This window comes from Eleutherodactylus coqui, chromosome 7 (assembly GCF_035609145.1).
Source record: "Eleutherodactylus coqui strain aEleCoq1 chromosome 7, aEleCoq1.hap1, whole genome shotgun sequence".
NCBI lineage: Eukaryota > Metazoa > Chordata > Amphibia > Anura > Eleutherodactylidae > Eleutherodactylus > Eleutherodactylus coqui.
In genome coordinates this window covers 29,306,847-29,330,604 of record NC_089843.1, presented here as the reverse complement: position 1 = coordinate 29,330,604, position 23,758 = coordinate 29,306,847, and the positions used below count along the sequence as shown (strand labels likewise).

General features: G+C 48.7%; 1 protein-coding gene across 1 annotated transcript; it reads right to left on the bottom strand.

Moving 5' to 3' along the window:
• Positions 1–205: 205 nt before the first annotated feature.
• Positions 206–23,028, bottom strand: LOC136573461 (vomeronasal type-2 receptor 26-like). The gene is made up of 4 exons (XM_066574751.1): positions 23,020–23,028; positions 21,904–22,923; positions 21,650–21,773; positions 206–1,146 (listed from the first exon to the last, which is right to left on the bottom strand). Exons 1-4 carry the CDS (start codon positions 23,026–23,028, stop codon positions 206–208), a joined length of 2,094 nt encoding a protein of 697 aa, XP_066430848.1.
• Between the last annotated feature and the right edge of the window lie 730 nt (positions 23,029–23,758).

Genomic DNA, 23,758 nt, shown 5'->3' with positions numbered 1-23,758 from the left:
TAACTCCAGTGTCGGGAGAAACTCATTGAGTGATTGGCTGGGCCCTCACTACTGCAGAGATGTGGGTGGACTGATCAGCTGTACTTAAGGGTGGGGCCGCCTGCACTATTACATGGAGCGGGGGATAGGTTCACGAGATATAAGTGGGTTGGTACATGTCTCTTTTCTGGGAATGGGTGGTTTGACGAGCCACGTACATGCTGTACTACTGTATATTATCAGGTGGCAATATTTTGCCAACATTACTTCTTTTTCCCAGCAGATCAATTTTTCTATTCATTTCAGATTTGAACAAAATGATAAAACATTTAGGGAGAAATACACAACCTAAAAGTCCAGCACTGGATGCCATTACTGCAAATATCTCCACCACCACCATATACTTCCCTCTTGTGCTCAGATAAGCCGGGATCATGGAGATCCAGACACTGCAGAACAGCAGCATGCTGAAGGTGATGTACTTGGCCTCATTAAAACTGTCCGGTAATGTCCTCACCGTGAAAGCCAGAACAAAGCTAACTGCTGCCAGGAGCCCCATATAACCCAGCATGGAGTAGAAACAGATATCTGAGCCTTCATTACACTGAATGATAATCTTCTCAGGATAAGACAGAGTGTCCAGGTCCTGGTATGGGGGAGAAATGGACAACCAGATAACACAGATGACAACTTGAATAGATGAGCACAACAGCACTATGGTATAGGGCAGCTTAACATTCAACCATTTTCTCCAGGGGCTTCCAGGCTTGGTGGACTTAAAAGCAACACAAACCATAGTAGTCTTGGCGAGAAGTGAAGAGACGGCTATTGAGAAAAAAATCCCAAAACTGGTTTCCCGTAATCTACAAGTTGCGTCACTGGGACGACCAAGAAACAAGAAGACAGAGAGGAAGCTGAGGATGATGGAGACCAGAAGGAGATAGCTCAGGTTCCGGTTATTAGCTTTAACAATAGGAGTGCCCCGGTAGAAGATAAATATTCCAAAGATGAAGCCAGTCACAAGACATCCAAAGACCGAGACACAGGAAAATACAGAAGCCATTGTGTCATTCTGGTAAGAGATGAATTCCAGGACTTTGGGCAGGCATCGGTCTCTCTTCTCATTTGGCCATTCATCACTTTGGCATTTAACACAGTCCTCAGCATCTGTAGAAATATTTCATAACACATTAAATATTATATTCATCCATCTTTTGGTATAAGCTTTCCCAAGATGACTCATTTCCTGGGCAATGTCAAAAGTTATTTAAGCTGGTTTCATGGTTTTGTTGCATTTTTGAACCACAATTAAAAATATATCAAAAAACTGCATGTCATATTTAAAAACTACATGCATTTGTAAGAAACTGCATACTCTACTAAAAATTGGCATGTGGATTCAAACAATACCGCATGCAGGTTTTTATGTGTTTTTTTAATTGTATATAAAGTGTGACATCATATACAGGAGATACCCAGGTTATACTAGCATGGTACTTATTACTATATACAGGGAGATGCATAACCTATACCAGCTGTGCGTATATAATTATATGTAGAAAATACCCAGGTTATACCATGGCAATCAGCGAGTGACGAGAGCAAGACTGTGAAATCTGGAAGCCGCTAGCCAAAGACTGGCACATGGGTGCTAGCTATGGATTCAGTTGTTCTATTGTAGTGGCCCAGAGTTAGTGGGGCCTCTCCATAATATTCTATGTCTGTCTTGTGTCATTGTCTTGTCAGTGTCTTGTTTGAAGAGTGCATTAGATTTATGTATATTGAATATCTGCAGGACTGAAAGCTTTAATGTCGGGAATGTTCTGTCCTGTCTAGAAAATGAATCATTATTATAGATGAGCGAGTATACTCGCTAAAGGCAATTGCTTGAGCGAGCATTGCCTTTAGCGAGTATCTCCCCCGCTCGAGACTGCAGGTTCAGGTGCCGGCGGCGGGCATGGAGCTGCGGGGGATAGCGTGGCGGAACGGAGGAGAGATCTCTCTCTCCCTCTCTCCCCCCCCCCTCCCTTCTGCTGACAGCTGCTACTCACCGCTCCCCGGCGCCAGCGAGTATACTCGCTCATCTCTAATCATTATGTATATATCATTTGTGTGCACGTGATGTGGCTAGATATGTGTTTGCTGGAGATTCAAGAGAGAGAGAGGAGATTCTGGATGTTCTCGAACTCAGATACATGAGAGGAAGAGACAAGTTGATCTGTGTGTGAAGTCATGGAGGATGCTGTGCAACCTCCTTATGCTCAGCATGGGCCCATTCAACCCATGAGTCCTCAATGCTTCTGCCGAAGGCTGAGAGATAGATAAGCCACTTCATAGCAAGAAGCAGATAGAGAGAGTGTGTTTGCCGGTGGAGAGAGAATTTGCTGGGAGATAAATATTACCGATAACTTAGACTGTAGATTATGTAAATGCCCCAATAATCCTCCCCGGTACACCACTATGACTTGTTTTCTGTATAAAGACTGTTTATTTGGATCTACGTTCGAGAGATTCAGTAAACAGACAGAATGTACCTTTCCCGGTTCTTGTTCAGAAGTTACCCTGTGTGTGGACTACTTTGTGGCGGATCTCCCAGATGTAATAAAGGACAGAATGGTGGCATCATGAGTGACAAATAGTCTACATGTAACCTCTGATTGCTAACCCTTTGATATCCCCTGGCAGTGCCTTGTTCTGGTCCAGAGCTACCCCCATTTGAGGAGATGATTAAGCCCATGACAAGGCCCTTATCTATCCTTCTGTCTCCTCAGCTGTGAACTTGCTCCTCGGATGCTGCACTATCTCAAGGTCTGAGGCAGCTGAGCAGTTCGGCATTTATATCCACGACTGAGCAGCCCTATTTAGGACCCCCTTCTCACCCCACACGAGGAGGCAGCTAGAAAAGGTGCCCTAAACATATTCTACCTCTCTTTCCTGACTGGACTACTGGAAATGTGAACAATAGGGGGCGTGGCCTGGATGGTGGTGGCAGTAAAAGCAGAAGACTGAGCTCCACTGAAAGAAACCTTTACAAGCAACAAACAAGTAAGGAGAAAAGAATAATTTTGATTTACCAAAAAGAAAAAGAAGAGGAAACGATGCAGAGGAAACAATTGCTAAAGAAGCAGCTATGGAGACTAACAGAGTTTTTCCCAGTGCAAGATGCAGGAGGAGAGATGGATGTGCCGACCGCAGGCACAGAGCAACTGGAGATCATGAAGGCAGCGGTTTCGGGAGATTACCCCGCAGTGAGAGCAAGGTAAGCAAGCTTCCAATTCTCACCTACTGCACAAGGAAAAAGCCGGGGAAGTGAGGAAAAGTAGAGAGAAAGCGAGTCTTAAGCCCAGACCCCATAAAGAAAATGGCGCCTGCAGCGCTGCAAGAAGGAGTGAAGCAGCTCTCCATAGAAAAGAAAACAAATTATGCAGACAGCCCCCACAATGAGGACGGTGGTGCAGCAAGGGATATAGTAAAAGAAAGAGAACCAATATTGAATATCAATTGCTAAGCTATGGCTACATCGGAATGTTTCATAACAGAGATGATCCTAGCATTAAAAGGATCGCTACTAGAGATGAGCGAGCACCAAAATGCTTGGCTGCTCATTGCTCGAGTCAAGCTTTTTGGAATGCTCAAGAGCTCGTTTCGAGTAATGAACCCCATTGAAGTCAATGGGAGACTTGAACATTTTTCGAGCTGACCCGTGCTTTGCATAGGGGAGAATCAGCTAAAAACATCAGAAAGTGATGAAAACACCACAGAAATGGATAGGGAACAGCAGAGGCAGAATGCATGGATGCATCTGAGGCTCCTAGGTTACACTATCAAGCCAAATTGTGGGCAAGTGCCTGATGGTCACCCCCCCTAAAAATTTAGTTGGGCCAGGCCATAATCAGCAAGGAACACACGCTGAAACATCTTAGCTAAGCACCACACTAGGTGGAACAAAGGCCAATCACAGCCTGCGGGTGACATATCTGCCTCTTCTCCTGGGTTACATTCTGGCATTGCTGTCCAATTCCCCCCGGATGCAGGTAAGAGACTGCGTCCACAGCATACTCAAATTTTTCACAGCACAGCGTTCAGCTGTCCTCATTCCACATGGTCGCTTGATAGCCACACCACCATTATGTCTATTTATAAGTGCGTATTGGATAAGGAGGAACAGGAAACATACACTGCAAAGGGTTGGAAGGGCCTGGCAGTGACCCTCTTTGAAATTGTGGGCGATATCTAACTATGCTGATGAGAATAGATGATAAATTAACGTATGATCAGAATTAACGCCCGAGCCACCTCCATGACTATATAGTCTGGAGCCACAGATGGGAATAAATGGGACTCAGATGCCCGTACTTCTACCCATCTCCACAATTCTGCAACACATTCTAAAACCAAAGATTGGTTTGAAGCAGCAGGTGTCGCAAAATCAGCCACCACAGGTATACAGTGAACCTATGAAAGTCTCTTAAATAAGTTATGCTTCCTGCGAACGCTCTAATCCAGTATCTCGGATAACTGTGGTAAAATGAGAGCTAATAAATGCCGACCAGTGCTGACCCCCAGGGATGCATGCGTTTATCAGACCCAAACCAAACCAGCTGTTTACCACTCAGGGTATTTTACTTCTGCTTAAATCCAAAAATAGTGTACAATAAGTTCTGTCTTGCTATACAGTGCTGATCAGAATTTCAATGCCCATGCCACTCCCGTTACAAAATTGCCAAGAGCCAAAAACGTGGGCATAAAGGGGACTCAGATGCCAGTACTTCTACCCATCTCCACAATTCAGCAACACATTCTAAAACCAAAGATTGGTTTGAAGCAGGAGGTGTTGCAAAAGTTGCCAGCACAAGTATACAGTGAACCTGTGAAAGTCTCATTAAATCAATAACGTTTCCTTTGATCACTACGAGGACAGTGAGACACATGAAGAAATTTTAAGTGGCCAAAGCAGGATCCCGCGCTGCGCAACAGATCGGGAGCAGATTGTACATACCGCCCATCGCAGACTCTCAGGGATGCGTGCGTTTCTCAGCCTAATCCAATCCGGCTGTTTACAACTCAGGGTATTTTACATCCTCTTAAATCCAAAAACAGACTGTGTGCAATGAGTTCTGTATTGTTATACAGTGCTGATTAGAGATGAGCGAGCACACTCGTCCGAGCTTGATGTTTGTTCGAGCATTAGGGTGTTCGAGATGCTCGTTACTCGAGACGAGCACCACGCGGTACTCAGGTCAATTCCATTTCGTTCCCTACATGTTTAGCGCCATTTTCTAGCCAATAGACATGCAGGGAAGGCATTACCACTTCCTCCTGTGACGTGCCAGCCCTATCCCACCCCCCCTGCAATGAGTGGCTGGTGAGATCAAGTGACCGCCGAGTACTTAAAGCGGTCCCGCCCGCGGCTCGCCTCAGACACACTGGGAGAGCATAGGGAAAGTGCTGCTGCTGCTATAGGGAGAGTGTTAGTGTAGGATCCTGTCTACAAGAACCCAACGGTCCTTCTTAGGGCCACATCTGACCGTGTGCATTACTGTTGTGGCTGGCTGGTAGCAGTTTTGCACCAAATTTTTTTTTTTTCATCTCGGGCTGTGCAGGCTATTACAGCTATAGCGTTCTAAGGGTGCCCACCCACTGGCGTTTGCGATTTTCGTGCGTGAAAAACACAGCATTTTCCGCGCGTTTTTGGCGCGATTTCTGCGCGTTTTTCGCTGCGGTTTTTGCGGCATTTTCGTGCCTTTTCCGTTAGTTTCCATTGACATTCATGGGTGCATTAAGAGAAAAATAAGGACACATATGCAACTGACAGTTCCTATGTTAAAAATTGCAACGGACTGAAAAAAAAAAACGCAAGTGGACAGGAACACATTCAATTCTAATTGCTCTTGAGAAAAAATGCAAAACGCAAAGGGAAAAAAATCGCCAGTGGGTGGGCGCCCTAAGTCTGCAGTCTGTAATACAGAGTATAGGGAAAGTGGTGCTCATACAGGGACAATTGTAGTGTAGGATCCTGTCTACAAGAACCCCAACGGTCCTTCTTAGGGCTACCTCTGACCGTCTGCATTTTACAGGTTGTCTGGTGGGAGTTGTAGTGCATCACTATTGCACAGTCAGACCTTTTTGCAGCCTTCCATATAATTTTTTCTGCCTGCAGTTTGCGTTACAATACCGCTGTCAGCCTCTAACTGTCCGTCAATAATTTCATAATTTCTTACACAGGTCTGTGTCTGCAGTGAACTTCACGCACAGCGTACGGCCACAGCACTGATAGAGGGAAAGTCATATACACGCTATATAGCCTGTATTCTTTTTTTTAAAAAAAATAAAAGCTCCTTCGTTGGGCTATCTCTGACCGTCTGAAATTTACTGGGTGTTCTGCTGGGAGTTGCAGCGCATCGCTATTGCACAGCTAGGCCTGTTTGCAGCGTTCCGTATTCTTTGTTTCTGCCTGGAGTTACCGTTACAATACTGCTGTCAGCGTGAAAGTGTACGGAAATAATTCCATAATTATTTACACTGCTCTGTGTCTGCTCTATTCGTAATCCACCATGCTGAGGGGTAGGGCTAGAGGACGTAGACATGGACACAGGCAAGGACGCGGAGGTCCAAGTGAGGGTGTGGGCACAGGCGAGTTCCTGGTCCAGGAGAATCACAGCTGGCTTATGTGGGATTAGGAGAGAGGCAAGTTTCTGGGGTCCCCAGCTTCATATCACAATTTATGGGTCCACGTGGTAGACCTTTATTACAAACAGAGCTGTATGAGCAGGTCCTGTCGTGGATGGCAGAAAATGCAACCAGCAATGTATCAACCACCCAGTCTTACATTTAATTACAGCGTTCTGTTTCTGCTCTACTCGTAATACACCATGCTGAGAGGTAGGGGTAGGCCTAGAGGACGTGGACGCGGGCGAGGACGCGGAGGCCCAAGTCAGGGTGTGGGCACAGGACGAGCTCCTGATCCAGGTGTATCGCAGCCGACTGCTGCGGGATTAGGAAAGAGGCAAATTTCAGGGGTCCACAGATTCATCTCACAATTAATGGGTCCACGCGGTAGACCTTTATTAGAAAATGAGCAGTGTGAGCAGGTCCTGTCGTGGATGGCAGAAAGTGCATCCAGCAATCTATCGACCACCCAGACTTCTACGCCGTCCACTGCTGCAACTCTGAATCCTCTCGCTGCTGCTCCTCCTTCCTCCCAACCTCCTCACTCCATGAAAATGACACATTCTGATGAGCAGGCAGACTCCCAGGAACTGTTCTCGGGCTCCTGCCTTGATTGGGGAAAAAATGGTTTCTCTCTCACCTGAGGAGTTTGTCGTGACCGATGCCCAACCTTTGGAAAGTTCCCGGGGTCCGGGTGATGAGGCTGGGGACTTACGGCAATTGTCTCAAGAGCTTTCAATGGGTGAGGAGGACGATGATGATGAGACACGGTTGTCTATCAGTGAGGTAGTAGTAAGGGCAATAACTCCGAGGGAAGAGTGCACAGAGGATTTGGAGGAAGAGTTGTTGGACGATGAGGTGACTGACCCCACCTGGTTTGCTAAGCCAACTGAGAACACATCTTCAGAGGGGGAGGCAGGTGCAGCAGCAGGACAGGTTGGAAGTGGCAGTGGGGTGGCCAGGGGTAGAGGCAGGGCCAGAGTGAAGACTCCCCCAACTGTTTCCCAAAGCACTCCCTTGCGCCAAGCCACCGTGCAGAGGCTTAGGTGTTCAAAGGTGTGGATGTTTTCAGTGAGAGTGCGGATGACCGATGAATAGTGGTGTGCAACCTGTGTTGTGCTAAGATCAGCCGGGGAGCCACCACTACCAGCCTCACCACCACCAGCGTGTGCAGGCATATGATGGCCAAGCATCCCACAAGGTGGGACGACGGCCGTTCACTGCCTCTGGGTTGCACCACTGCCTCTCCCCTTGTGCCCCAACCTGCCACTCAGATCCAACCCCCCTCTAAGGACACAGGCACGAGCGCCTCCCGGCCTGCACCCACACCCTCGCTTCCGCTGTCCTCGACCCCATCCAGCAATGTCTCTCAGGGCAGCGTCCAGCTGTCACTAGCACAAGCATTGGAGCGAAAGCTCAAATACGCCGCCACGCACCCGCATGCTCAAGCTTTAAACGTGCACATTGCCAAATTGATCAGCCTGGAGATGCTGCCGAACAGGCTTGTGGAAACGGAGACTTAAAAAAAAATGTTGACGGCGGCGGTCCCACGCTACTCGGTCCCCAGTCGCCACTTATTTTCCGGGTGTGCTGTCCCAGCCCTACACCAGCATGTCTCCCTCAACATCAATCGTGCCCTCACCAATGCGGTTACTGGGAAGGTCTACTTAACGACGGACACGTGGACAAGTACTGGCCGGCAGGGCCACTATATCTCCCTGACGGCACATTGGGTGAATTTGGTGGAGGCTGGGACTGAGTCAGAGCCTGGGACTGCACACGTCCTGCCCACACCCAGAATAGCGGGTCCTTCCTCGGTTCTGGTATCTGCGGCGGTCTATGCCACCTACTCTAAACCCTCCCCCTCCTCCTCCTCTTACGCAACCTCTCAACTAAGAAATGTGAGCAGCGCGTCGCCAGCAGTCGGTGTGTGCGGCACGGAAGCACAGCAGGGGCAAGTGTCAGCAGGCCGTGCTGAAACTACTCAGCCTAGGTGACAAGAGGCACACGGCCCCCAAACTGTTGCAGGGTTAGACAGAGCAGACCGATCTCTGGCTTTCGCCACTGAGCCTCCAACCGGGCATGGTCGTGTGTGACAACGGCCATAACCTGGTGGCGGCTCTGCAGCTCGGCAGCCTCACACACGTGCCATGCCTGGCCCACGTCTTTAATCTGGTGGTTCAGCAGTTTCTGAAAAACTACCCGCACTTATCTGACCTGCTCGGCAAGGTGCGCCGCGTCTGCGCACATTTCCGCAAGTCCACCACGGAGGCTGCCACCCTGAGGACCCTGGAGGAGGAGGACCGATTGAGGAGGGAGGAAGGAGGAGGGGTAGAAGGTCTTGCGTACTGGCACACATTGCTGACTTCATGTTAGGCTGCCTTTCTCGTGACCCTCGCGTTAGACACATTTTGGCCACTATGGATTACTGGGTGTACACCCTTCTCGACCCACGGTATAAGGAGAAACTTTCCACTCTTATTCCCGAAGAGGAAAGGGGTTCGAGAGTGATGCAATACCACAGGGCCCCGGTGGAAAAACTGATGGTACAGAAGGCGCTGTTCCGAGGGCCAAGTAGCAGGGGAGGCGCGGAGATCATACAGCATGTTCAGTGCAGGCAGGGGAACACTCTCCAAGGCCTTTGCCAGCTTTATAGCTCCCCAGCAAGACTGTGTCACCACTCCCCAGTCAAGGCTGAGTCGGAGGGAGCACTGGAAAAAGATGGTGAGGGAGTACGTAGCCGATCGTACCACCGTCCTCCCTGATGCCTCAGCTCTATACAACTATTGGGTGTCAAAGCTGGACACGTGGCACGAACTTGCGCTGTATGCCCTGGAGGTGCAAGCTTGCCCTGCCACTAGCATCTTGTCAGAGAGGGTGTTTAGTGCAGCTGAGGAAATCATCACGGACAAGCGTACCAGCCTGTCAACTGCCAGTGCCGACATGCTTACACTTAAAAAGATGAACAAACCTGGATTTCCCCAGACTCCTCTTCTCCACTTGCGGAGAGCAGCGGAACCTAAAGATTCTTTTCGCTGCAACCGCAGATAAAAGCACTCCTTCTTATCACCGAGAAAGCGGGGTATTTGTCTTTGTCAATCTGTCTCTGACATTAGTCCTCCTCCTGCTAATCCACCTCCATAAACAACATGTCATCGCGCTGAACGGCCAATTTTTCTGCGGCCCAAAAGGCTCATCTACATCTACCAATTTTTTTAACAATTTTTCAAAGTTTCAAAAGTATTGAGACTGTAACATGAACCAATTTTTTCAGCAGGGCTGCTTCCAGGCTCTGTTACAAATTAAGCAACAGTGAGCTGTATCTTTAAAAAAATGTTTATGGGTTTCACCTGCCCTCTCAGTTGATTAAGAGGTACACTTGTTTTTCGGGCCCATGCCTACACTCTTATCAATCCAAATTTTCCGGCCTTCGCCTACGCTCATGGTTACCCCAATGTTTCAGAGGTTGGCCTATACTATTACTACAGAAATTTTACTGGGTCTGCCTGCCTATACTTCTGCTACAAGAAAGTTACAGGGGTCTGCCCATACTGATGCCACTTAAATGTTACAGGGGTCTGCCTATACTGATGCCACTTGAATGTTAAAGGGGTTTGCCTATACTTCTGCCACATAAATGTTACAGGGGTCTGCCTATAATGCTGCCACAAGAATGTTACTAGGGTCTGCCTATACTGCTGCCACAAGGATGTTACTAGGGTCTGCCTATACTGCTGCCACGTAAATTTTACAGGAGTTTGCCTATACTGCTGCCACAAGGATGTTACTGGGGTCTCCCTATACTGCTGCTACAGAAATGTTACTGGGATCTGTCTATACTGTTACTACATAAATGTTACAGGGGTCTGCCTATACTGCTGCTACATAAATGTTACTGGGGTCTGCCTGTACTGTTACTACAGAAATGTTACTCGGCTTTGTCTATTCTGTTACTACAGAAATGTTACTGGGGTCTGTCTATACTGTTACTACTGAAATGTTACTAATACTGGGCTCTGCCTATACTGCTGCTACTGAAATGTTACAGCGGTCGGCCTATACTGCTGCTACTGAAATGTTACTGGTGTCTGCCTATACTGTTACTACAGAAATGTTACTCGGTTCTGTTTATACTGGTACTACAGAAATGTTACTGGGGTCTGTCTATGCTGTTACTACTGAAATGTTACTAATACTGGGCTCTGCCTGTACTGCTGCTACTGAAATGTTACAGGGGTCTGCCTATACTGCTGCTACATCAATGTTTCTGGGGTCTGCCTATACTGTTACTACAGAAATGTTGCTGGGGTCTGTCTATACTGTTACTACTGAAATGTTACTGGGGTCTGTCTATACTGTTACTACTGAAATGTTACTGGGGTCAGCTTATACCTTTTGCTACAGGAATATTACAGGGGTCTGTGTATACTATGAGTGCACTAAGTCTTCCCATCGCGGTGTTCTACCTATCTGGCCCCCAAAAAAACCCAGACTGACTAGGGCATGGATTGTGGTCCGAGGCCAACATGTATTTTCTCTCACGTTACCACAGCTATCCGGGGCACTGCAATGGGATTTATTTATGTAACGCAGTGGTTCTCAACTCCAGTCCTCAGGACCCCCAGCAGGTCATGTTTTCAGGATATCCTATAGTAAGAACACCTGTGGCAATGTCTGAGGCACCGACCATAATAACATCACCTGTGCAACACTGAGGAAATCCTGAAAACATGACCTGTTGGGGGTCCTGAGGACTGGAGTTGAGAACCACTGATGTAACGTCTGTGGGTTCCTGCTAGCCACTCATGCTGCAGGTGCACACAGACTTCCCATAGTGGAGTTGTACCTGCCTGGCACTTTTAAAAAAACCCAGACTGACAAGGGGATGGAGTGTGGGCCGAAGCCAACATGTAATTTCTCTCACGTAACCTCAGCTATCCGGGGCACTGCAATGGGATTTCTTCATGTAACGTCTGTGGGTTCCTGGGAGGCAGCCATGCTGTGGGTGCACACAGACTTCTGTCCCCAAAACACTGAGAGACTTGGGTAGGGTGTAGAGTGCAGATGGTTTACCCCTTGCGTTGTCGATGAGGTATCCGACACCCAAACAGAATGAGTAGTGTGTGGACACATAGATTCCCCATTGCCATGTCACTCACAGCACCTTGGGCCACACAAGGTGTTTGCTTGGACAGGGGCAGACCCAGGGCCCGCTCACATGCTTCCCACACCGAGTATTGCTGCATTGTGGAGATGTGTAGAAGTGCTGGGCTGGCAGTGGAGTCCCCTTTATGCCCACGTTTGCAGCTCCTGATGGAGGTGCAAAGGATTATAATGAAGAAGTAACGTCAATCTATTATCAATTTTCAACAGCTGTTACCATGCAGGGCGGCGCAGGGTCCCGCGGCCGGCGCGCGGCGCTCCGATGTCGGCTCCGGCGTCCCAGAGCTCTCCCAGCGGCATGGAGCAGCCAGCGTGCAAAGGCGTGGGCGTGTCCGCCCGTAGGGTGCCGCCCGCTCTCCTCCACCTTCCATATGCAACAGTGGGAGAGTCGGCTCCTCCCACTCTCCGCCCCTGGGCGGAGGCTTTAAGTTAAAAGGCTGGCAGTGACCTGAGCTCACTACCAGTTATTGGTTCTGCTAGCCTCTAGTCAGGTCTGTCTCAGTCTGCTCTAGTTGCTCGTCAGTATCCTGTCAGTTTGCCTGTGAGCTCCATCTCCAGCCTTAGTCTGCTTTGTACGTTTTGTTGGTCTGTTCCACCTGCCTCTTCTGTCGGCACTCTGTCCCCTGTTAGTAGTTCCATCTAGGTAGCCGCCAGGTCCCTAGCCAGCGCAGGGACCGCCGCCCAGTTGTCCGCCTGGGGTTAGCCAGGGACGAGGCAAGTAGGCAGGGACAGTGGGGTGTGGGAAGATCAGGGCACCCCACCTGGCGCTCGGGGGGCAGAGTGCCGTAACACGTTCCTTCTAAATGCACTTTAAAGAGACTGTAACTTGACGCCGGGCAGGCCTTAAGGCTCAGACTGTGCCAAGTTCTAAAAACTGTATTGCCACTTTGTTGCCCCAGTAAAGACTGTTTACTGCAACATTTCTTAACTAACCTGCTACAGGGGTCCCCGCATCCCCAAAATGTCAAAATCACAAGGCGTAGGCTAGATCACAACCAGCAGCATATTCCCTTTTCTTAAAGGGTTGTTTACTTTGGAAATCTATTTTCATCTTGTGGTTCCTGGTCACTAAAGGTTCATCACAGTATTGCACTGCTCATCAGTTAAAAATTTCCCTACAGCTCCTCCACAGGGAAAAAGCATCACAAATTAATGCACTGTCCTTGTAATGCAGAGTCCTCCAGAGTGACGGATCATCTTTGTAGCCACTTTGTAGGGTATTAGAAACCTGGGAACGTCGCTTTCCTTCTCTTCAGCGTTCCACCCGCAGACTAATGGTCAGACTGAGCGGAAGAACCAAGATTTAGTGCAATATTTACGATTGTTTGCTAGCGAAAAGGCTCATCAGTGGGAGAGTTCCTGCCGTTGGCAGAGTTTGCACTAAACAACTGCCTTTGTTCTTCCACTGGGGTGTCTCCATTTTTTTGTGTATACGCTCAGCATCCTCGCTTCCTTACAGCAGTCCCCACTCCGTCGGTCTGTCCTGCAGCTGATGTCGCCACAGATACGCTTCAGGGGGTATGGAAAGAGGTACAGAGAAACTTGGAGGCAGCGGGGGCCCGTATGCAGTTGCGTAGTGGGAAGAGTCTGTGTCTGAACCTTACAGGGTGGGACAGAAGGTATACCTGTCTTCTAAAAATCTCAAATTGCGGGTCCTGTCCTTGAAGCTGGTGCCACGTTACGTGGGGCCGTTTGCCATCACACGTGTGGTAAACCCACTCGCCTATGAGCTGGGGTTGCCAGCCACATGGAGGGTTCACAGGGTATTCCATAAGTCGCTATTGAAACCTTTTGTCCCGCCCAGTTGTCCGCCTGGGGTTAGCCAGGGCCGAGGCAAGTGGGCAGGGACAGTGGGGTGTGGGAAGATCAGGGCACCCCACCTGGCGCTCGGGGGGCAGAGTGCCGTAACAACAGCATTGTGGGGTATCCCCTTCCCCCCACCCCTTCGAAGAGGGTCGCTGCTTGGCCCTGCCCACCCTCTGCAGTGTGTGCCTCCGGTTCCTTCACATGGCAGACACACTTATAAATAGACATGAGGGTGGTGTGGCTATGATGCCACCGTGTGTCATGAGGGCAGCTGAAGGCTGCGCAGGGGCAATTTTGTGTGCGCTGCGGACGCAGGGTCGTGCGGGGGGGTGGGGGTGTGTGTTGGGCAGCATGTAACCCAGGAGAAGAGGCAGCGGTGTGTCCCACAGGCAGTGCTTGTGCTTGTGCTTGGTTAGAGGTAGTGCGGTGCTTAGCTAAGGTGTGCCTTGCTAATGAGGGTTTGTCCGAAGTAAAAATTGTTGGGGGGACCCACTCTTGCTGCTTTTGTGGCTTAAAAGTGAGACCGGGGAACCTGAGATACAGCCCTGCATGTTGCCCCTCGCCTGCCCTATCCATATCTGTGTCGTTTCCATCACTTTCGTAGGTTTTGAAGATTTGCGCAAATGAAAACCTTAACGAGCATTGGTGATATACAAAAATGCTCGAGTCGCCCATTGACTTCAATGGGGTTCGTTACTCGAAATGAACTCTCGGGCATCGCGGAAAGCTCGACTCGAGGAACGAGCACCCGAGCATTTTGATGCTCGCTCATCGCTATTGTACATCCTTCTGAGGACAGGTCGCAACACGATGTCTGGCTTTCCCACAATAGAGGCAGAGATGGTGAGTAGAGATTAGCGAGCACACTCGTCCGAGCTAAATGCATTAGGGTAATCGAGATGCTCGTTACTCGAGGCGAACACAACGCGGTACTCGAGTCAATTGCATTTCCTTCCCTGCTTGTTTATCGCCATTTTCTAGCCAATAGACATGCGGGAAGGTATTACCACTTCCTGCCGTGAAGTGCCAGCCCTCTCACCCAGTGAGTGGCTGGGCCGATCAGGTGACCGCCAAGTACTTAAATTGGTCCCACCCGTGGCTCGCCTCAGACACATGCTGGCAGAGGTTAGGGAAAGTGCTGCTGCTGATATAAGGAAAGTGTTAGAGTAGGATCCTGTCTTCAAGAACCCCAACGGTCCTTCTTAGGGCTACTCTTCATAGTGTGCATTACTGTTGTGGCTGACTGAGAGCAGTAGTGCACCAATCTTTTTTTTTAAGCATCTCGGGCTGTGGAGGCCATTTCAGCTATACTGATCTGTGTCTGCAGTGCCGTAGGCAGAGTTGAGTGGAAGAGCTGCTTATATAGGGAAAGTGTTAAAGTAGGATCCTGTCTTCAAAAACCCCCAAAGGTCCTTCTTAGAGCTACATCTGACCGTGTGCATTATAGTTGTGGCTTGCTGGGAGTAGTAGTGCATCAATTTTTGTATTACGCATCTAGGCCAGTTTCCAGCCTTCAGTAATAGCGTTCTCAGCCTGCAGTGCCGTACAACCAGCTCTCTAATATTTCCTAGCCTACTGCAAAAGACTTCAGTTATACCGTTCTGTGTCTGCAGTGCATTAAACAGAGGTCTCACCGCTAAACAGTCTTCTATGCAGTCCACTGCTCCCGGCCTAGGAACTGCAACTCTGAATCCTCTGGCTGCTCCTCCTTCCTCCCTGCCTCCTCACTCTATGAAAATGACAGATTCTGAGCAGGCAGACTCCCAGGAACTGCTCTTGGGTCCCTGCCATAAGTTGGAAAAAACGGTTCCTCTCTCACCTGAGGAGTTTGTCATGACCGATGCCCAACCTTTGGAAAGTTCCCGGAATCCGGGTGATGAGGCTGGGGACTTCCGGCATCTGTCTCAACAGCTTTTTGTGTATGAGGATGATGAGACACTGTTGTCTGTCAGTGAGGTAGTAGTAACGGACAGTAAGTCCGAGGGAGGAGTGCACAGAGGATTCGGGGAAGAGCAGCTGGACGATGAGGTGACTGACCCCACCTGGTTTGCTATGCCTATGGAGGACAGGGCTTCAGAGGGGGAGGCAAGTGCAGCAGCAGGACAGGTAGGGAGAGGCAGTGGAGTGGCCAGGGGTAGAGGCAGGGCCCGAGCGAAGAATCCCCCAACTGTTTCCCAAAGCACCGCCTCGCGACAAGCCTCAGTGCAGAGGGCTAGGTGTTCAAAGGTGTGGATGTTTTTTAGTGAGAGCGCAGACAACCGACAAACAGTAGTGTGCAACCTGTGTCACACCAAGATCAGCTGGAGAGCCACCACTACCAGCCTCACCACCACCAGCCTGCGCAGCCATATGATGGCCAAGCATCCCACAAGGTGGGACAAAGGCCGTTCACCGCCTCCGGGTCACACCACTGCCTCTTCCCCTGTGCCCCAACCTGCCACACAGATTCAATCCCTCTCCCAGGACTCAGGAACGAGCGCCTCCTGGCCTGCACCTACACTGTCACCTCCACTGTTCTCCACTCCATCCAGCAATGTCTCAGCGCAGCGTTCAGCTGTCGCTAACCCAAGTGTTGGAGTGAAAGCCGCTACCCACCGGCATGCACAAACTTTAAACGTGCACAGGGGAAATTAATCAGCCTGGAGATGCTGTCGTACAGGCTTGTGGAAACGGAGGCTTTCAAAAACATAATGGCGGCGGTATCACGCTACTCGCTCCCCAGTCGCCACTATTTTTCACGGTGTGCCGTTCCAGCCATACACCAGCACGTCTCCCGCAACATAAATCATGCCCTCACCAATGTGGTTACTGGGAAGGTCAACTTAACCATGGACACGTGGATAAGTACTGGCGGGCAGGGCCACTATATCTTCCTGACGGCACATTGGGTGAACTTGGTGGAGGCTAGGACCGAGTCAGAGCCTGGGACCGCTCACGTCCTACACACAGAATAGCAGGTCCTACCTCAATGCTGGTATCTGCAGCATTTTATGCCTCCTCCTCTGCCCCCTCTACCTCTCAATTAAGAAGTGTGAGCACATCACCAGCAGTCGGTAGCACGCGGCGCAGCAGCAGAGCGGTGGGCAAGCGTCAGCAAGCCGTGCTGAAACTAATCAGCTTAGGTGACAAGAGGCACACTGCCTCCGAGCTGCTGCAGGGTCTGACAGAGCAGACCGACCTCTGACTTTCGCCGCTGAGCCTCCAACCAGGCATTGTCGTGTGTCACAATGGCTGTAACCTGGTGGCAGCTCTGCAGCTCGACAGCCTCACACACGGGCCATGCTTGGCCCATGTCTTCAATCTGGTGGTTCAGCGGTTTCTGAAAAACTACCCACACTTGTCTGACCTGCTCGGCAAGGTGCGCCGCATCTTCGCACATTTCCGCAAGTCCACCACAGACCCTGCCACCCTGAGGACCTTGCAAGATCGGTTTCAGCTGCCAGAGCACCGACTGCTGTGCGACGTGCCCACACACTGGAATTCTATGCTGCACATGTTGGCCAGGCTGTACGAGCAGCGTAGAGCAATAGTGGAATACCAGCTGCAACATGGGCGGCGGAGTGGTAGTCAGCATCCACAATTCTTTACTGAGCAGTGGGCATGGATGGCAGATATCTGCCAGGTCTTCAGAAACTTTGAGGAGTCCACCCAGATGTTGAACGGCGATGCGGCAATCATTAGCGTTACCATCCCGCTGCTTTGCCTGCTGAGAAGTTCGCTACAAAGCATAAAGGCCGACGCTTTGCGGTTGGAACAGGAGACGGGGGATGACAGTATGTAGCTTGATTGCCAGACTACCCTCATGTCTATATCTCAGCGCGTTTTTGGGGGAGAAGCAGGAGGGGAAGGAGCAGGGGGAATAGACAGCTGGCCGCACTGCAGAGGGTACCCACGCTGCTTGCCTCTCCTCTGTTTAGCGTGTATAGGCTGAAGAGGAGGAGGAGGAGGATCTTGAAAGTCATCTTCCTTGTGAGGACAGCGATTTGTTGCATACTGGTACCCTGGCACACATGGCTGACTTCATGTTAGGCTGCCTTTCCAGTGACCCTCGCATTAGACGCATTTTGGCGAACACGGATTACTGGGTGTACACCCTTCTCGACCCACAGTATAAGGAGAACCTTTCCACTCTGATTCCCGAAGAGGAAAGGGGTACGAGAGTGATGCAATACCACAGAGCCCTGGTGGAAAAAGTGATGCTAAAGTTCCCATCTGACAGTGCTAATTGCAGAAGACGCAGTAGCAGGGAAGGAGCGAAGATCAGGCAGCATGTCCAGTGCAGGCAGGGGAACACTCTCCAAGGCCTTTGCCAGCTTTATGGCTCCAAAGCAAGACTGTGTCACCACTCCCCAGTGAGGGTTGAGTTGGAGGGAGCACTGTAAAAAGATGGTGAGGGAATATGTAGCCGATCGTACCACTGTCCTCCATGATGCCTCTTCTCCATACAACTATTGGGTGTCAAAGCTGGACACGTGGCACGAACTTGCGCTGTACGCCCTGGAGGTTCTGGCCCGCCCTGCCGCTAGCATCTTGTCAGAGGGTGTTTAGTGCAGCTGGGGGAATCACCATGGGAATCATCACAGATAAGTATACCCGCCTGTCAACTGCCATTGCCAACATGCTTACACTCATAAAGATGAACAAAAGCTGGATTTCCCCCAGACTTCTCTTCTCCACCGACGGAAAGCAGCGGAACCTAATGATACTTTTTGCTGCAACAGTAGATAATTGCATCCTCTATCAACACAAAAAAGGAAGAATTAGCTTTGTCAATCACTCTCGGATATTATTATTATTCCTCCTCCTAAAACAGAATGTCATCACGCTGAACTGCCAACTTTTCTGCAGCCCAAAAGGTTCTGTTTAAAAGTGTTTTACAATTTTTAAACGTTTCAAAAGGATTGATACTTTAACAGACACCAAGTTTTTTCACAGGGCTGCCTCCAGGCTCTGTTGCAAATTAAGTAACAGCGAGCTGTATCTTTAAAAAATGTTTATGGGTTTCACCTGCGCTAGCGGTTGAGCAATTTTTCAGGGGTACACTTGTACTCTTGGTACACCAATTTTTTTGGACCTTGCCTATACTGTTATCTAACTCATTTTTCCGGCCTTCGCCTACACTCTTGGTAACCACATTTTTTTAGGGGTTCGCCTATACTCTTGGTACACCAATGTTTTAGCAGTTTGCGTACACTCTTGCTACAGAACTGTTACAGGGGTCTGCATATACTTTTGCTACATAAATCTTACTGGAGTTCCACCTATACTCTTGGTATACCAATGTTTCTGGGGTCCGCTATACGTTTGCTACGGAAATGTTACTGGGGTCTGCCTATACTTTTGCTACGGAAATGTTACTGGGGTCCGCCTATACCTTTGCTACAGAAATGTTACTGGGGTCCGCCTATGCAGTTTCTACTGAATGGTTTGAGGGGTTCGCCTATACTTTTGCTACAGAAATGTTTCAGGGGTTCGCCTACACTCTTGCTACAGAAATGTTACAGGGGTCTGCCCATACTTTTGCTACAGAAATGCTACTGGGGTCTGCCTATACCGTTACTACAGAAATGTGTGCCAAGGCTGAGGTCCTTGGCGGGGTGAAACTCTGCCATGTTTGGGCACTTGGATTGCTTCTTGTGTAATACCATCTTTGCGCACCGACAGCATGGGCGAGCCCAAGGAACTCAAAGACTTCCCATTGCAGTGTTGAGCTTTCTGACAGCTACACAGAATGAAGTGTGTGGGGACACATGGATTTCCCATAGCTATGTAACTCACGGCACCTTGGGTCACACAAGGTGGAGGCTGGGACTGAGCCTGACCCAGGGCCCGCTCACATACTTCCCACACAGACTATTGCGAGTCCTACCTCAGTTATGGTTTCTTGGGCTTGTTATGCCACCTCCTCCTCCTGCTTGGGGTCTGGGGATCAGCGTTGGGCAACATGTATTTTCTCTCGTGTTACCACAGTTATCTGAGACACTGGTTTGGGCCAAACAAAAGAAGCGTTACTGCGTTAATGGAACGTTCACGGCTGCACAAGCATTCCGAGTCCGCTTTATGCCCACGATTAATGAGGGTGTGAGCCGAGGCCAAGGTCCTTGGCAGGGTGAAACTGCCATGTTTGGGCGCTCTGATTTCTTTATGTGTAATACCATCTTTAAGTTCCTTGGGCTCACCTATGCTGTAGGTGCACAAAGACTTCCCATAGCGGTGTTTTACCGGTATGGCACAAACACACTAACTGACAAGGGTAGAAATGTGGACCAAGGTCCTTAGTGGGGTGAAACTCTGCCATGTTTGGGCGCTCTGATTTCTTTATGTGTAATACCATCTTTAAGTTCCTTGGGCTCGCCTATGCTGTGGGTGCACAAAGACTTCCCATTGCTGTGTTGTACTGATCTGGCACAAATACACTAACTGAGTGGGGTAGAAATGTGGGCCAAGGTCCTTGGCGGCGTGAAACTCTGCCATAGGCGAGCCAAAGGAACTCAAAGACTTTCCATTGCGGTGTTGAGCTATCTGACACCTACATAGAATGAATTGTGTCAGGACACAGATTTCCCATTGCTAAGTAACTCGCGGCACCTTGGGTCACACAAGGTGGAGGCTGGGACCGAGCCTGACCCTGGGCCCGCTTGCGTGCTTCCCAACCAGTATTACTGCATTGTGGAGATGTGTAGAAGTGGTGGCACCTGTGTCCCCTTTATGCCCACGTTTGCGGCTCCTGACAATTTTGTGACGGAGGTAGCACGGGATTAAAATGTTGATCGTATGTCAAGCTATCATAAATTCTCAACAGCATTGTGGGCTATTATCCACACTTTCAAAGAGGGTCGCTGTCTGGCCTTGCCAACCCTCTGCAGTGTGTGCCTCCAGTTCCTCCTCATCCAGTACGCACTTATAAATAGACATGAGGGTGGTGTGGCTATGAAGCGAGCGTGTAGCATGAGGGCAGCTGAACGCTGCGCAGGAAATTTTTGTGTGCACTGTGGACGGAAGGTCGAGCAGGGGGGGTTGGACAGCAATGCCAGCATGTAACCCAGTAGAAGAGGCAGCGGGATCACCCACAGGCAGTGATTGTCCTTGGTTGCAGGTAGTGTGGTGCTTAGCTAAGATGTGCCAGCGTGTGTGCCTTGCTATTAGGGTTTGTCCGAAGTAAATTGTTAGGGGGGTGATGCCAGACTCTTACCCTTATTTTGGCTTTAGTGGGACCTGGGAGCCTCAGATGCAGCCATGCATGCTGCCCCTGCCCTTCCCTATCCGTTTCTGTGGTGTTTCCATGACTTTCTCATGTTTTCTGGTGTTTGACAAGTCATCAGCTATGCAGAGCATCTGTCCCATACAAAAATGCTCGAGTCGCCCATTGACTTCAATGGAGTTCATTACTTAAAACGAGCTCTCGAGCATTACGGAAAGTTCGACTCGAGCAATGAGCACCCAAGCATTTTGGTGCTCGCTCATCTCTACATGTGACACAGAGCCAGGTAATTTTTTTTATATACACACTCCCTGGTTCCTGCTACTGACGTCAATGCGGCACACAAATATCAGACTCATTTCAGGTTTCTGTCTGTGCGCTCTCCCATAGACATCTATAGTAGAGCGCACACACGGCAGTCTGAAAAGAGATTTCACTTCACTATGTGACTTCAGTGGCAAACAATGCAGGAACCCGGGAGCAGGTGAGTATAAAGCATATATCACCCGGCTCCCTTTTACCTCCCTAACAGGACCAGGACTTACTTTATGGTCTTGTAGGGAGGTGACAGGCTTGTTTTAAATTTATAAGTTCACATTCTTTTTCTCCATGCATTCTGGATGAGTATTTAATGTGTACAATAACCTATATGAATGGTAGAACATTTTTGTTTTTCTATTTGTCTAAAATGTTGATGGACCCTGACACATTTTATTAGTAATGATTGCAGAAATACTGATAATTCCAAAGAGTTCACTTATTTTTTCTTTCATATGTGCACCCTTTAGTAAATCATGGTCATCATCACCTACTGCTCATACTACCATATACCGGTTATATTGGAGATCTCCCCTTCTGAACACGGGACACAGTCATAACAGCAGGCATGGATTGTTCCTCCTGACTTTTTTCTGCTTCCAAGTGAACATTGGTCGGAGCAGCGGGATACTGGAATCTGTAGGAAAAGACAAGAACCTTTACTACAAAGATAAAACACGCATGCATGATAAGAAGATGTAAACCATATAATGATGTTATAGAGCGGACAAGATTTACATAATCACCTACATAATATAACTTCTCACCTCTTTTTTGTGTCTCCATGTTATAGACTGCCAATTTATGTGAAGCTTTTCACCACTGATGGCCCACGGAGTATAATTTCCTACTACAACCTCACGCATGGCCTCTCCTATATATAACCAGTTTATTATCTCATATGGATGTACGACTTCTCCCTGCTCATTAAAGTAATACGAAGGACTCAATGGATCCGGTGAGGACTTCATCATTTGTATGTAGCGCTGTAACTTCCGTCTGTAGTGTATAAATCCAGTTATTGAGCTTTCTTCATATTCGTCCTTTATAAATAAGAACATTTCATGTAGAGCTTTTGCCAGAACTTCTACTGCAGAATACAGTCTTGGGATGACCCCTGATATAAAGCTATCCCTCAGATTTGGTACAGTATAGTTCTGAGTGTAGTTGTGCTCTTTATTGATGACATAGTCTGATATGAAGGAATCTATATCATTACTCTTAGCTAGATCATCTAGCAATCTCCAGTAAGACTGTATTTGGTCCATCTCATCATGTTTTCTGTATGTTTTTTTAAAATCCTCCAGACCTGGAAAAAATGATGAAAACTTCACTGCTAGACTTCCATTATATACCAGAAGGTCTTCAATAATCCCTTCGGGAGCAGTAGAGATCCAGGATGGTGAAAGTATGAAGGTGGTGTCTAAAAATATAAATTCATAGTATTGCATTAAAACAATTATATGAGGAAAGAAGGTCCCGCACATTATAATGATGGTGACTTGTGGATCGTTTACAGCTTGTAAAATCCTATTATAATTTTTATTTCTAAGTGTTATGATGAAGGCAGCACAGATCCCGCGTTCCCTCATGTACTTTGTTAGTATATGCAGCTCATCCTCTCCAGTTTCATCATTCGATAGTATAATCCCAACCCAGGTCCAGCCAAAGTGCTCCAACAGTTCGCTGATCACCATATTGTGGATGTGGTAATTTTGGACCATTCGGAAAACATGAGGATAGAGGAGTCTATCAGATAATGAGGGGTCGGAGGCTCCATAGCTGATCTGCAAAACACAGAAGAAAACTAAGATCATTTTGTACAGACTGTTCTCAGTCAGTTAGTTAATAGGACGTCCTCAGTAATCCAAAACTACACATACAAAACCCATTCTGTTATACTGTATTTAGATGTGCTGTAGCAAGTTGTGCCCAAGAGTCTCGAATGCAGAACGCATGGCGCAACACATGGACACCCCATCTGTGTGCTGTGCGAGGTGCCGGAAACCGTACATTACATGCCCCATTGTCTAGCGAGATTCACACAAAGATAGGACATGCAGCGATTTTCCAACTGAGACTCTTGGTCAGAATAAAAAAAAATTCTCATGTGGCAGAGGATATCTTCATCTGTCATTTTGTTGACAGTTTTCAGTGATGAGGGGATTCCCCGCAGAGATGAAGAAATTCTCGGCTACAGCTGTCACAGCTGTGGCAGAGGATCGCATTCTTCTCTGTATGTCAATGGGACCACCGCTGCTACTACTGGCCCCATTGACCACAAGGTGAAACCCCTGAATGTGACAGCATCCAGGGGTTTTACATCCAAGGACTCCCCTGCTGCAGCTGTCACAGCCACAGCAGGGGATTGCAGGCAGCGCACTTTATGTGCGTATAAACACAACTATGTGCTTTTTTTTTCAGCGCGATGCCCTCTTCGGTAACGCAAATTTTTGCGCATTTGCGATCTGCACAAAGAGATGTGCAGCAAACAAACACCCGTCTGACTGAGCCCTGAGGAGCGGTGAATTCCACAGTGGAAACGGCAATAAAATAGATATGCTGAAGAATTGGTTTTGTGCGGGTTATTAGTGGATAACTTGTGGATGACATTTTCAGAAT